The 14169-nt window shown below is 34.4% G+C and overlaps 1 protein-coding gene across 1 annotated transcript; it reads right to left on the reverse strand.

Annotated features, from left to right (window-relative positions):
- Positions 1-649: 649 nt before the first annotated feature.
- On the reverse strand, positions 650-5302 carry LOC102806100 (uncharacterized). The gene is made up of 5 exons (XM_006819890.3): positions 5169-5302; positions 2815-2993; positions 2023-2158; positions 1356-1507; positions 650-1111 (listed from the first exon to the last, which is right to left on the reverse strand). Exons 1-5 carry the CDS (start codon positions 5300-5302, stop codon positions 972-974), a joined length of 741 nt encoding a protein of 246 aa, XP_006819953.2. The 3' UTR covers positions 650-971.
- Positions 5303-14169: the final 8867 nt, after the last annotated feature.

Raw genomic sequence — 14169 nt, forward strand, 5'->3', positions numbered from 1 at the left:
CATACGACTTAGCGATATTTAGCGTCTAACAAGTTGATCTGCACCGCTCTCGTTGAATAGATTATATGATATATGAAATAAAAATTACACATAAAACTTGCCATAAGTGAAAATATGTTTTTTAGATAGGGTGGTCCACTTAATAACTGCGATTCCTGAATGCTAACAGGAACACGTATCAAGCCAGTGTTATAGATATATGAATATTAGGTGTTGTTTTTACCACCAGTCTGTGTGTGGTTCAAGGCGCAGAATGTAATTTCGGAACAAGCAAACAAATTTTATATTCTATGAAAGGAGGTTTAGCTAGTTTATGAGATATATGATAATGCTATTTGATATCAAAATCTTAACCATCCTATTATATGATTGTGAGGTGTGGGGTCGTCACAGCGCAGTGAGTATAGAACGTGTTTATCCTAAGTTTCGTCGTTATGTGTTACATAATTTACTAAACTAAATATCCTATGTCTACTTTCGTTTATTTTTATTTTACAACTGAACTAGTTCTACGCCATCACCATGACAAAATGACCCAATTTTACGCATTGAAATAATACATCTTTCCCGTTATTATACTAGTAATTCTAAAACCGTACTAATATGGCTAACAACCATTCTTCAAGAAAGATTTCTTTCACAACAATAATAAAATAATGCAAAATAGATATTATATATATCGTGTTTAATATATATTTTTGGCAGATATATGTGCAGAGATCCAAATATCAAAAATGTCATTTTAAAGGGGAACCTGCAAAACTCAGGGATTGTACCAAGGAATCGTGGGACACTATTGTTTATGTTGTTTACAATGTTAATTTATCTTTTGTTATCAATTGTAATTTTAATCCAGAAAGCAAATTTGTTGTGAGATTGAGATGTCCTTTTAAATACGTGAAAACATTTTCACAGAAAGTCTATCAACAGTTTAAGAAACTTTCCTGTTTTTCTGTACTTTTAAGTTGCTTTCATAACCTTGCTTTCTCTTTGCCTCGGTGTTTTAACAAATCAGGATCTTGTAATGTAACATACTGTAATGCTTCCACGAGGTCTTCGTACATAGAGAGCTTCATGGCTTGGTATGTCTGTCTGTTAAGTCCGATCTTCACTACAGCATAAAATCAATGATAATTAAAACATTTGAGTTGCTTATTCACAGAAAACATAAAGAATACACAATCACATTGGATGCAAAATCTTAAATGTAAACTGCTTAAAGCATATACTTTCGCTCTAAAGTAGTGTCTAGATTTTGACGTACAAATGTATGTTTGCATGGTTTGCGCATGCACAACAGATGCTCCCATATTTGACCAGACCAATGACACAATGTGCTAAATTTTTAAACTTACCAAGATCGGCAGCCATTGTCCTCGCTAGATCCAGCAATTGTTTTCCTTCGGCAACCCCATCTAATAATCCAGTCGGCATTAGCTCAGCCGCGGTGTACCGTTTACCGAGCAATCCCACATCTCTCATGTGTTTACCGGGAGGAATACGATGACTGCAAAAAAGAAGTTTGAACAATGTCCCTGAACACAAACACAAATACCGTTCTTTCAATTAACATGTTGTAACAGTCATGCAGATTTGATATGACTCGTGGATTCAAAAGTAAATATTAATAAAATAAACAATTTGTATAATCCATTGCTATATCGAGTTAATCTATAAAAATGCTATCACAAATAGAACAGCGGTGAGAACATTTTTACATTTTTGAATTCTGCTTGTCGCTTGTCAGAAAATCTACCAAGTTTAATGAGCTAGACGATTCACACAACTCAATCGATCTTGATGAGGACAAGTGTGCTATATCAAATAAGTGTTTCGTGGAAAAAGAGGAACAGTCTGACACCATGGAAACAAAAGTAAACGATGGTTGTAATCAAACTAATCTCGTATGAGCATGATATGCATTATGGGATACCAGCTGAGATCACCAACTGTACATATATTAATATTTCGGCATATAACTCATGTGTATATATTATGTTTTGAAATTTAAAGAAAACTTACCTTAGAATTTTAACCATTGGGTATTCAAATGGTCGATGGATGTGTACTTCCGGCAAGGAAAACCATCCTTTGTTGTTTTGCATGATACGAAAATCATGGCACAGTGCCACGAATCCACCTGCCGCAAAACAGTGACCTGTAAGCATAGAACAGTAAAATTGTCAATTCTCACTGAAGGAAGACTGCAATCTGTTACCGAAGTTGTTTAGGAATAAGAAAGTGGAGGATGCTGACGAAATTTCAAGACATGTTATAAAGTGAAAACCGGATCGTTGGACATTTCTGAGGGCATATTTGATTTGACTATGAATTAGTTATGGGAGTTAAACTGTCGATGTCCGCATTTTGACGAGTGTGTTTCACAATGAATACGAAATTTCATACAAGTTGTCAGGAAGCTTATCATTTATACTATAATATACGCAATGAATAATCTCCTTTTAATAATATTAAAAATATTTTATATATTCTTTTCTTGTCACTTCTATTTGAAGTTGCACTGGTTTTTAAAGTTGGAAATCCCGATTTTTCTTATGAATTTGTGAGCCAATCTTCCGAATTAGAAAATTAGTAACACCGCAATTGACTGTCCGAGTGGAAGTTGTCAATTAATATAATAGTAACATTATGAGGCTTTGCTAGGAATTCACGTGAAGCATTGTACCTTTACTGTGAATTAAAACTAAAACGAATGCCTCAATTGTATGTTAACTACATGTATACCGCGTATACCTTTAAACTCATGAGAATTACTATGAATATTGTTGTAGAATTGCACAGAATAAAACCCACCATTGATAGCTGCTATCGTTGGAACAGGAAACACCAAAAAACGAAGGAAAAGTCTGTGAATTTGTTTGTGAAAAATTTCGATCTTGGAAACATCTTGTTCCATCAACCAATCAAGATCCAGACCATTGCTATAAAACTTGCCAACACCAACACTGATGAGCGCTTTAACTTCAGAATTTCTGTATATGCAAGTAAAGTTGTTACGAATACATGGTTATATGGTATTACTTAGGGGGGGGGGTCTCTGTGTGTAGGATAGCATATCTGTAATAGGAGTATAGTAAACGTCTTCAATTGTCTAGTCGTATATGGTATTCCTGTTATAAGAGATGTTGTACACACACTAAATGTCCTGTTTCCGAAACTGACCCCCCAGTCAAAACTTTCTTTCTATTGTAAAAGGGTTAATTATTCACTGGGTTTTAATTTTGCTTATTTTGCTGGCTTGCAAATGCGCTAAATTAAAAAGTGAATATGTAAAATTAAGCATAGAACACATTGTGTAGTATAAATCCTACTGAATATGCCTGAAATGGTAAATCATCGAAATTTAAACCCAGTGAAAATTAGTCATTTTAGAGTATGTCGTTTTTCATAGATCACGTGGCATCAAAAAGGAAACAGTTAGATCATGAATATTTATGAGTTGAGCATTATGCAAATTTTCCCACAATTTCCGTATGCAAATTAGATGAAAACAATGACTTAAATTGTCATTAAAATAAGATCAACGCACACGTGAACTTATTCACGCATTGCGTAATAAACGTTCTCGAACATGTTTCCCCATTCCCATTCCCATTTCAAATTGTTGAAAGGATGGTTAAGTCAAATAAAGACCTCTTATTCGGACTATTCTAGATATAAAGTCCTTTACGCGATTTTAACATGTTTTTATTTACAAGCTAGCCACATTTCTTGTGTCGTAAGTGTTTTAACCATTTACAAGTAGGGCAATGCAAAATAACTGAATACATAGAAAACATTCTACGTAATTGAGATGACACGTAACCAACTGCGTATTACATTCATTGTTCTATTGTTCGTAGTTTTAGACCAATTGTCTCAAATAAAGAAAATAAATATAGAAATAAATTGCTGAAATGATTACGTATAGCTTATTAATACAGCAATGCCAGGCTAGGCGCGGAACATTACTCGTCTTCCGTTTTATAACTTATTTTTATAAATACTGAAATTTAGTTCCGTATTTGGTAAGTATAGTGGTGAAAATTAAATTAAATATATATAAAAAAAAATACACGCCGTAGAATACATAGATTTGAATCAGTTTGCCAACGACCTTTGGCATGGGGGCAGAAGTCTACTATATGTATGCATGTATGTTTGGATGGCATAAATGTTCTACAAAATAACACCAATATGTATAACTGATCTTCTCAACATTTACTAAGCATCCACTTATCTTGCAATGTTATCTGCCGCGAACATTAATACATTTTGGAAAGCAGACTGAGCATCCCGCGTGTTTCCGGTTTGTCCCGTAGATGTTTCCGGTTTGTCCCGTAGATGTTTCCGGTTTGTCCCGTAGATGTTTCCGGTTTGTCCCGTAGATGTCACAGCTAATGTAAGGCGTCTTTTATTGTTAGCGGTTAGCGTCTCGTGTTAAGCATTTTATTATATCTTAAATGCTGTGTTTGAGTACTTTTACATATTTCATATATATATTTTGCTCTCAAACCACGTCTATAAATACACATGTTGGTGTAGTAAGTGCGAACGTGATAGAAAACACCATTTTATTACGTAGTTTGTGTACAATATTAACTTTTGACCTTCCCGTCTAGGGTTCAGTATTCTACCGAGACTATAAATAGGACGCGCAACTATTTTAGCGGCAGTCTTTAACGCTTTATTGTGTTTTATGCTTGTATCCATTTATATAATTTTCTGGTTAGGTATTCGGTATAATCAGTGGATATACTGTATTGATGTAATAAACTATTCTACGGGTTTCACAGTGATTGATTTATTTGCATAGCCTTTACTTATTTCGGATATAGCCCAGTATAACTAAGTATAGCCTAGTCACGAATTTATCATATGTCCACATAGTGGTTTTAAAACTAACGCAAGATCTAATGCAACCTCTTATAACCCCGGTAGCGTCAATTTCAATCTCAATGTCAAAGGGCAGGCGAGTCCGTGTAAACAAACAAGGTATCTTAAGCGCGGGACCACCTTCCTTTGAATGACAAAAACATCTATTCGTCCCCAGGATTGTGTGCCAACTCACCGGGAGCATACAGACAATAACCAGACCCAGCTACCATAACTTTGGGTTATGTGGTAACCGTTCAATGACTTAAATGAATCAAAGACAAATTACATACCCTTCCACCTGATCAAGTGCACTATGAAGACTTGCAAGACTGTCTAAGTTGTACCTATTTTCACCATCATTCATATACAGTATAGCTATATCCCTTTCGAATTCCACGCGATATTTTGCCGATGTGTCTATCATGGCGAGCGAGTTTCACAACGACTGACCAGTTGTATGGGCGTACTGTCAAAGGTCAATAAGTGGAATTTCAACGAGGCAAGGTCAACGAACTTACTAAGAAATGCAATATTCCCTCCAAACTCGTATTTACTGATTATTAGAACGAATATGGAGACAAGAAGTAGAAATTGTTGAAAAAACTTCACTGAAGTAGACATGGATTGTTTAATACTTGTTGAAGATTGGTTTTAAGGGACAAGATGGATTGTGGCTTGGTGTTGAGGAAGGAGACATAAACGGTAGTAACCATGGAAAATATATGTTTAATATGTAAAACTGTCAGTAGAATAAAGCAATTGATATAAAATACTTGAACCGGGTTGTAAAATATATTTCTGATAGTAAGAATCGCAGTATCTTAGTAAATTTTAAAATAGTATTATATTCCAAGAATTTGGTAGTCAGAGTACCCATTGAACACAGAGGAGGAGAACATATAAACCAAGCACCCCTATTCAAAAATACATTAAAGCTTTGTCGGGTCCAAGTGTGGATACATCATGGGAATGCCGAAATCTGAAAAGTTTAGAAAAGAATCAGCGAACTCCTTTATGTGGAGTCCGGTCATACCTTGGTGGCAGCCACGTTTGTTTTTATTACTAGAGAACGCTTAAGCGCGTAATTATTCCATATTTGGAATTCGCATTTCCCTATATGGTAGGATGAAAATACCCCGTAAAATACCGCAAAATTACGGCACGCTGTAACTTATGGTGTTACAGTGACAGATAATAATTATTATATCCTTTCATCGTTATACGGTTATTATTTGACCACGTTCACATTGTTTTTATTATATGAACTTTATTGCGTGTGTCTAAGCATTATTACGACACGTCTAAAATGTGCTATCCTTATTACGTAATTATTTCGCATTTTTGTATATTTATATATTTGTATATTTTTGTATATATTATTCCATTATTTGAACGTTATTATATTATTTTTGGTCTTTTTAGATGGTTTCAACTACATTCTAACATTGGGTCATTATTGTGTCAAATTCACTTTATTTATCGAGTTTTACGTTATTATGTGAACATGTTATATTCGTTCCACATGTCTATGTCATTATTCAGCAATTTAGTTACGATTTCACCATTCTCCCTTTTTGTGTCATTTTAAATTATCCAATTATTTTTGTTCTAGCATTATTATGTTTGTTATGATAACAGCATTTATATTGCAACATGACCCAATAACTCCCAGCTACGTGCGAATTATTCGGTTACACACCTGTTTTCGTGAGATATTACTATAATGTGGATAGAGTAAACAAATTTATAATTTATACTAATAATACTAATTTTATTAATTGTATAATGGCCTCTGGCCCTTTACAACCATACAAATTAATCATTGACAAGAAATAAATTTATATTACAAAATATGTATGAAAATATAGATGAAGAGGGTGTCAATAGATAATATAAGCACTATATAATAATGTGATTGGGAAATTAATATTTATACGCATACAAACTTATTAGGTTATTTGATCTTTGGTTAAAAAAACACTTATAAATGAATAGAGCTAACGAGTTAATGTTTTGGCTATTAGAGGAGCTTAATAATTGTACTAGAGTATTCAAATTCGGGGGTTGTGTCTCATTTGAGAGATATTTTTCCTGATTGTGTCCCATGCAGTGCATTTTAATAAAAAATGATATTCATCATCAATTTCTTGCAGGCACAAATGACAAATACGGCCCTTACTAGGGATATTATTATGTCTGCCTCTTTCTATTTCTAAGGGATGGCATGTACATCTTAATCTTACTATTACTTTGCGCAATTTTAATTGTGGCAATGACACATAGTTTTCAATCCCAAATTTGGTTTTGTATTGCCGATAACACTGCGTTATTTGTCCAGAACAAACGTCTATATACCAATCTGTAATTACAATATCCTTGACCCGTTCGCAAAATTTATACCAGAACATATAATTTATATAACTGTTAAAAAGTGAAATACGTCATATTTAGAGAATGATCGACAAGTGATTTTTTTGGAACGGGTATGGGTATCGCGGCTATTTTCTCACTGACACTTGATAACGCTCATTGTATGCGGATGATACTGATTTGATTATCTTCTGTATATTCTAAGTCTAGAGTTGCACTCTTGTCATGAATGGGAATAACACACTTTCTCTGTACCTCGCGGAAATGAAAATGTGAATAAATATTTCGTAAATTGGCGTTAAGTTAGCGAAGTGTTACTCGAAGCATGTGGATGTCATAGGTCAATTCTTGAAGGTACTTTTGCAAGCGATACAAACGTTAAAACATTCCAAAACATGAAATAGACGCCAATTAGGATCAAATTCATAAAAACACATGTAGCTGTGTGGTTAGGTGGTCGATCAATGTATAAAGTAAAGCACAATCGGGCGTGGTTAGTACTTACATGAGAGACTCCCTGAGTAAACAATGTATTGATTTTTTTTTTGTTTCATCACACACATGGAAAAGATATAAGGCAACGTTCCTGCTTTCGTTTTTACTGTGATGTCAATCATTTATCGAAGAGAATCGTAGAAACTTTGTAATTTTTAAAATTAATGGAATGTTTTCGAATTCCTAATAATTTTCAAGAACAAATTGTTGATGCCGTCGTCACGTACTGAGATTTAAGCTGTTAACACATCGTTCAAAGTTGTGCAAAGTGATTGCAAAGTTGTGCAAAGTGATTGCAGGGTTGATAGATGTATTTGTATATATAAAGTAAGTTGTTGGCATATAGAACGACGCAGTTTAAAAGCCGATAAATTTAATAAAAGTAAACTAAAAGCAGTCTATATTAGTAGATGTTCAAATGAGCTGACCGTAAAATGTTAGAAAGCTGCGTGCAAAGTTGGAAAAAACGATTGAAATGTTTGCGGAGTTGCTTATATATTTAACCTAAGTGATTGTCATGACAACCCCGCAGTTAAATGTCGAAAACATTAAGTAAACGTCTTGAAAATGCCTCATATTTTAGCAAATTATCGCAGCAGCAAACCAAACAATTGACGACAAACTGTTTACAAAGTTGTGAAAAGTGATTGCAAAGTTGTTAGATTCTTTTGGGATTGTTATCTGTGATATTATATTAACATGTCTCATAGTTAAAAGATCGAAAATGTGAATGAATATTTCATAAATTGGCGTTAAGTTAGCGGAGTGTTACTCGAAGCATGTAGAGGTCATAGGACAATTCTAGAAGGTACTTGTGCAAGCGATACAAACGTTAAAACATTCCAAAAAGTGAAATAGACGCCAATTAGAATCAAATTCGAATACGGCATGCAGCTATGTAGTTAGAATGACGATCAATGTCTAAAGTAAAGCACAATCGGGCGTGGTTAGTACTTGCATGGGAGACTCCCTGAGTAAACAATGTACTGAATCTTTTTTTTGCTTCATCACACACATGGAAAAGATATGAGACAACATTCCTGCGTTCGTTTTTACTGTGATGTCAATAATTGATCGCAGAGAATCGTAGAATGTCTGTAATTTTCTAAATTACTGGAATGTTTTCAAATTCCTAACAATTTTCAAGAACAAATTGTTGATGCCGTCGGCACGTACTGGGATTTAAGCTGCTAACACACCGTGCAAAGTTGTGTAAAGTGATTGCAAGGTTGGTAGATGTATTTGTATATATGACCTAAGTTGTTGGCATATAGAACCACACAGTTTAAAAATCGATAAAGTTAATAAAATCCAGTTGAAAGCAGCCTATATTAGCACATGTTCACATGAGCTGACCGTAAAATGTTAGAAAACAGCGTGCAAAGTTAGAAAAAGCGATTGAAATGTTGGCAGAGTTGCTTGTATATTTAACCTAAGTTATTGTTATGACATGCCCGCAGTTAAATGTCGACAACATTAAGTAAACGTCGCGAAAATGCCTCATATATTAGCAAATTATTGCACCAGAGAACCGAAAAATCGGCAACAAACTGCTTACAATGTTGTGAAAAGCGAGTGCAAAGTTGGTAGATTCTTACGGGATTGTTACCTGTGATATTATATTAACATGTCTCATAATTAAAAGTTCGAAAATCGGAAAAAATATTGCAAAGTTGGTAGATTCATTTGGGATTGTTACCTGTTATATTATATTAACATGTCTCATAGTTAAAAGTTCGAATATGTGAATAAATATTTCGTAAATTGGCGTTAAGTTAGCGTAGTAGTACTCGGAGCATGTAGAGATCATAGGTCAAATGTAGACGGTAGTTGTACAAGCGATACAAACGTTAAAACATTCCAAAACATGAAATGGACGCCAATTAGAATCAAATTTAAGTAACACATGTAGCTATGTAGTTAGAATGTCGATCAATGTATAAAGAAAAGCACAATCGGGCGTGGTTAGTACTTGCATGGGAGACTCCCTGAGTAAACAATGTGCTGAATTTTTTTCTTTATTCTTCATCACACACATGAAAAAGATATGAGGCAACGATCCTGAATTCGTTTTTACTGTGATGTCAATAATTTATTGTGGAGAATCGTAGGATTTTTGTTATTTTTAAAATTAATGGAATGTGTTCAAATTCCTAATAATTTTCAAGAACAGATTATTGATGCCGTCGGCACATACTGAGATTTAGGGCTAATCTGCACTGGCTCTGAAGGTTGTAAATGATTAGCTAGTTTGAATTTGCATAACAATATTGACAATGAAGGTGCATTCAACGCCACAAGTTTTTTTGTTTTTTTAGCTAATCAGAATTCATCTTCCGAGCCAGTGCAGATCAGTCGGAGATTTAAGCTGTTAGCACACCGTGCAAAGTTGTGCAAAATGATTGCAAAGTTGTGCAAAGTGATTGCAAGGTTGGTAGATGTATTTGTGTATATGACCTAAGTTGTTGGCATATAGAATCACGCAGTTTAAAAGTCGATAAATTTAAAAAATGCCAGTTGAAAGCAGCCTATATTAGCAGATGTTCACATGAGCTGACCGTAAAATGTTAGAAAGCTGCGTGCAAATTTGGAAAAAACGATTGAAATTTTTGCGGAGTTGCTTATATATTTAACCTAAGTCATTGTCATGACAACCCCTCAGTTCTTTTTTTTTCTTCATCACAAACATGGAAAAGATATGAGGCAACGTTCCTGCGTTCATTTTTTACTGAGATGCCAATCATTTATCGTAGAGAATCGTAGAAACTTTTTATTTTTTTAAATTAATGGAATGTTTTCAAATTCCTAATAATTTTCAATAACAAATTGTTGATGCCGTCAGCACGTACTGAGATTTAAGATGTTAACACACCGTGCAAAGTTGTGCAAAGTGATTGCATGGTTGGTAGATGTATATGTATATGTGACCTAAGTTGTTGGCATATAGAACCGCGCAGTTTAAAAGTCGATAAATTTAATAAAAGCCAGTTGAAAGCAGCCTATATTAGCAGATGTTCACATAAGCTGACCGTAAAATGTTAGAAAACAGCGTGCAATGTTGGAAAAAGCGATTAAAATGTTGGCAGAGTTGCTTGTATATTTAATCAAAGTCATTGTTATGACAAGCCCGCAGTTAAATGTCGAAAACATTAAGTAAACGTCTCGAAAATGCCTCATATTTTAGCAAATCATCGCAGCAGCAAACCAAAAAATCGACGACAAACTGCTTACAAAATTGTGAAAAGCGATTTCAAAGCTGGTAGATTCATTTGGGATTGTTACCTGTGATATTATATTAACATGTCTGATAGTGAAAAGTTCGAAAATGTGAATGAATATTTCATAAATTGGCGTTAGGTTAGCGGAGTGTTACTCGAAGCATGTAGAGGTCATAGGACAATTCTAAAAGGTACTTGCGCAAGCGATACAAACGTTAAAACATTCCAAAACATGAAATAGACGCCAATTAGAATCAAATTCGAATACGCGTACGGCATGCAGCTATGTAGTTAGAATGTCGATCAATGTCTAAAGTAAAGCACAATCGGGCGTGGTTAGTACTTGCATAGGAGACTCCCTGAGTAAACAATGTATTGAATCTTTTTGTTGCTTCATCACACACATGGAAAAGATATGAGACAACATTCCTGCGTTCGTTTTTACTGTGATGTCAATAATTGATCGCAGAGAATCGTATAATGTCTGTAATTTTTTAAATTACTGGAATGTTTTCAAATTCCTAATAATTTTCAATAACAAATTGTTGATGCCGTCAGCACGTACTGAGATTTAAGATGTTAACACACCGTGCAAAGTTGTGCAAAGTGATTGCATGGTTGGTAGATGTATATGTATATGTGACCTAAGTTGTTGGCATATAGAACCGCGCAGTTTAAAAGTCGATAAATTTAATAAAAGCCAGTTGAAAGCAGCCTATATTAGCAGATGTTCACATAAGCTGACCGTAAAATGTTAGAAAACAGCGTGCAATGTTGGAAAAAGCGATTAAAATGTTGGCAGAGTTGCTTGTATATTTAATCAAAGTCATTGTTATGACAAGCCCGCAGTTAAATGTCGAAAACATTAAGTAAACGTCTCGAAAATGCCTCATATTTTAGCAAATCATCGCAACAGCAAACCAAAAAATCGACGACAAACTGCTTACAAAATTGTGAAAAGCGATTTCAAAGCTGGTAGATTCATTTGGGATTGTTACCTGTGATATTATATTAACATGTCTGATAGTGAAAAGTTCGAAAATGTGAATGAATATTTCATAAATTGGCGTTAGATTAGCGGAGTGTTACTCGAAGCATGTAGAGGTCATAGGGCAATTCTAAAAGGTACTTGCGCAAGCGATACAAACGTTAAAACATTCCAAAACATGAAATAGACGCCAATTAGAATCAAATTCGAATACGCGTACGGCATGCAGCTATGTAGTTAGAATGTCGATCAATGTCTAAAGTAAAGCACAATCGGGCGTGGTTAGTACTTGCATAGGAGACTCCCTGAGTAAACAATGTATTGAATCTTTTTGTTGCTTCATCACACACATGGAAAAGATATGAGACAACATTCCTGCGTTCGTTTTTACTGTGATGTCAATAATTGATCGCAGAGAATCGTATAATGTCTGTAATTTTTTAAATTACTGGAATGTTTTCAAATTCCTAATAATTTTCAAGAACAAATTGTTGATGCCGTCAGCACGTACTGGGATTTAAGCAGTTAACACACCGTGCAAAGTTGTGTAAAGTGATTGCAAGGTTGGTAGATGTATTTGTATATATGACCTAAGTTGTTGGCATATAGAACCACATAGTTTAAAAATCGATAAAGTTAATAAAATCCAGTTGAAAGCAGCCTATATTAGCATATGTTCACATGAGCTGACCGTAAAATGTTAGAAAACAGCGTGCAATGTTGGAAAAAACGATTTAAATGTTGGCGAAGTTGCTTGTATATTTAACCTAAGTCATTGTTATGACAAGCCCGCAGTTAAATGTCGAAAACATTAAGTAAACGTCGCGAAAATGCCTCATATATTAGCAAATTATTGCACCAGAGAACCGAAAAATCGGCAACAAACTGCTTACAATGTTGTGAAAAGCGAGTGCAAAGTTGGTAGATTCTTATGGGATTGTTACCTGTGATATTATATTAACATGTCTCATTATTAAAAGTTCGAAAATCGGAATAAATATTGCAATATTGGTAGATTCATTTGGGATTGTTACCTGTTATATTATATTAACATGTCTCATAGTTAAAAGTTCGAATATGTGAATAAATATTTCGTAAATTGGCGTTAAGTTAGCGTAGTAGTACTCGGAGCATGTAGAGATCATAGGTCAATTGTAGACGGTAGTTGTACAAGCGATACAAACGTTAAAACATTCCAAAACATGAAATAGACGCCAATTAGAATCAAATTCAAGTAACACATGTAGCTGTGTGGTTAGTCGGTCGATCAATGTATAAAGAAAAGCACAATCGGGCGTGGTTAGTACTTGCATGGGAGACTCCCTAAGTAAACAATGTGCTGAATGTTTTTCTTTATTCTTCATCACACACATGGAAAAGATATGAAGCAACGATCCTGAATTCGTTTTTACTGTGATGTCAATCATTTATTGTGGAGAATCGTAGGATTTTTGTTATTTTTTAAAATTAATGGAATGTGTTCAAATTCCTAATAATTTTCAAGAACAGATTATTGACGCCGTCGGCACGTACTGAGATTTAAGCTGTTAGCACACCGTGTTAAGTTGTGCAAAATGATTGCAAAGTTGTGGAAAGTGATTGCAAGTTTGGTAGATGTATTTGTATATATGACCTAAGTTGTTGGCATATAAAATCACGCAGTTTAAAAGTCGATAAATTTAATAAATGCCAGTTAAAAGCAGCATATATTAGCAGATGTTCACATGAGCTGACCGTAAAATGTTAGAAAACAGCATGCAAAGTTAGAAAAAGTGATTGAAATGTTGGCTTGTATATTTAACCTAAGTCATTTTCATGACAACCCCGCAGTTAAATCGAACCTACCAACCATTTTCATATCTTCAACACTGCCATGGATTTGGCGATGATGAATCTCACATTCATTATTTTCTTGACTGGGCTCACACAGGGTTCAATGTTCCGTGGCTTGAATGTAATTGTAAACCACACGTGAATGTAAACTAGCTTGCACAGTAATTCGTTTCACAGTCATTGAGGTTATACATTTGTTCAATTACTTATTTATTTATTTACTTATACGATAATAAAAAATCATACATGTAATTTCTTAGACCTTTTCATAATGTAAACTGATACATTTCATTTCCCGAGCGCTTGCTTCGTTTTTGTACAACACACTGGAAATAACACAATGGCTGACACCATGATAAATTGCTGGTCATAAAAAATAGAATACGC

The sequence above is a fragment of the Saccoglossus kowalevskii genome, chromosome 10 (genome assembly GCF_978046115.1).
Source record: "Saccoglossus kowalevskii chromosome 10, keSacKowa6.1, whole genome shotgun sequence".
In the NCBI taxonomy this organism is placed as follows: domain Eukaryota; kingdom Metazoa; phylum Hemichordata; class Enteropneusta; family Harrimaniidae; genus Saccoglossus; species Saccoglossus kowalevskii.

What these genes read in the sequence shown, in the direction of transcription:
- LOC102806100 (XM_006819890.3), bottom strand. Translation starts at nt 5,302, where the DNA reads ATGATAGACACATCGGCAAAATATCGCGTGGAATTCGAAAGGGATATA. An exon ending in GCACTTGATCAGGTGGAAGG is followed by an intron (nt 2,994 to 5,168) that starts GTATGTAATTTG and finishes TTGCATATACAG; the next exon opens with AAATTCTGAAGTTAAAGCGC. An exon ending in GACAATGGCTGCCGATCTTG is followed by an intron (nt 1,112 to 1,355) that starts GTAAGTTTAAAA and finishes TTTATGCTGTAG; the next exon opens with TGAAGATCGGACTTAACAGA.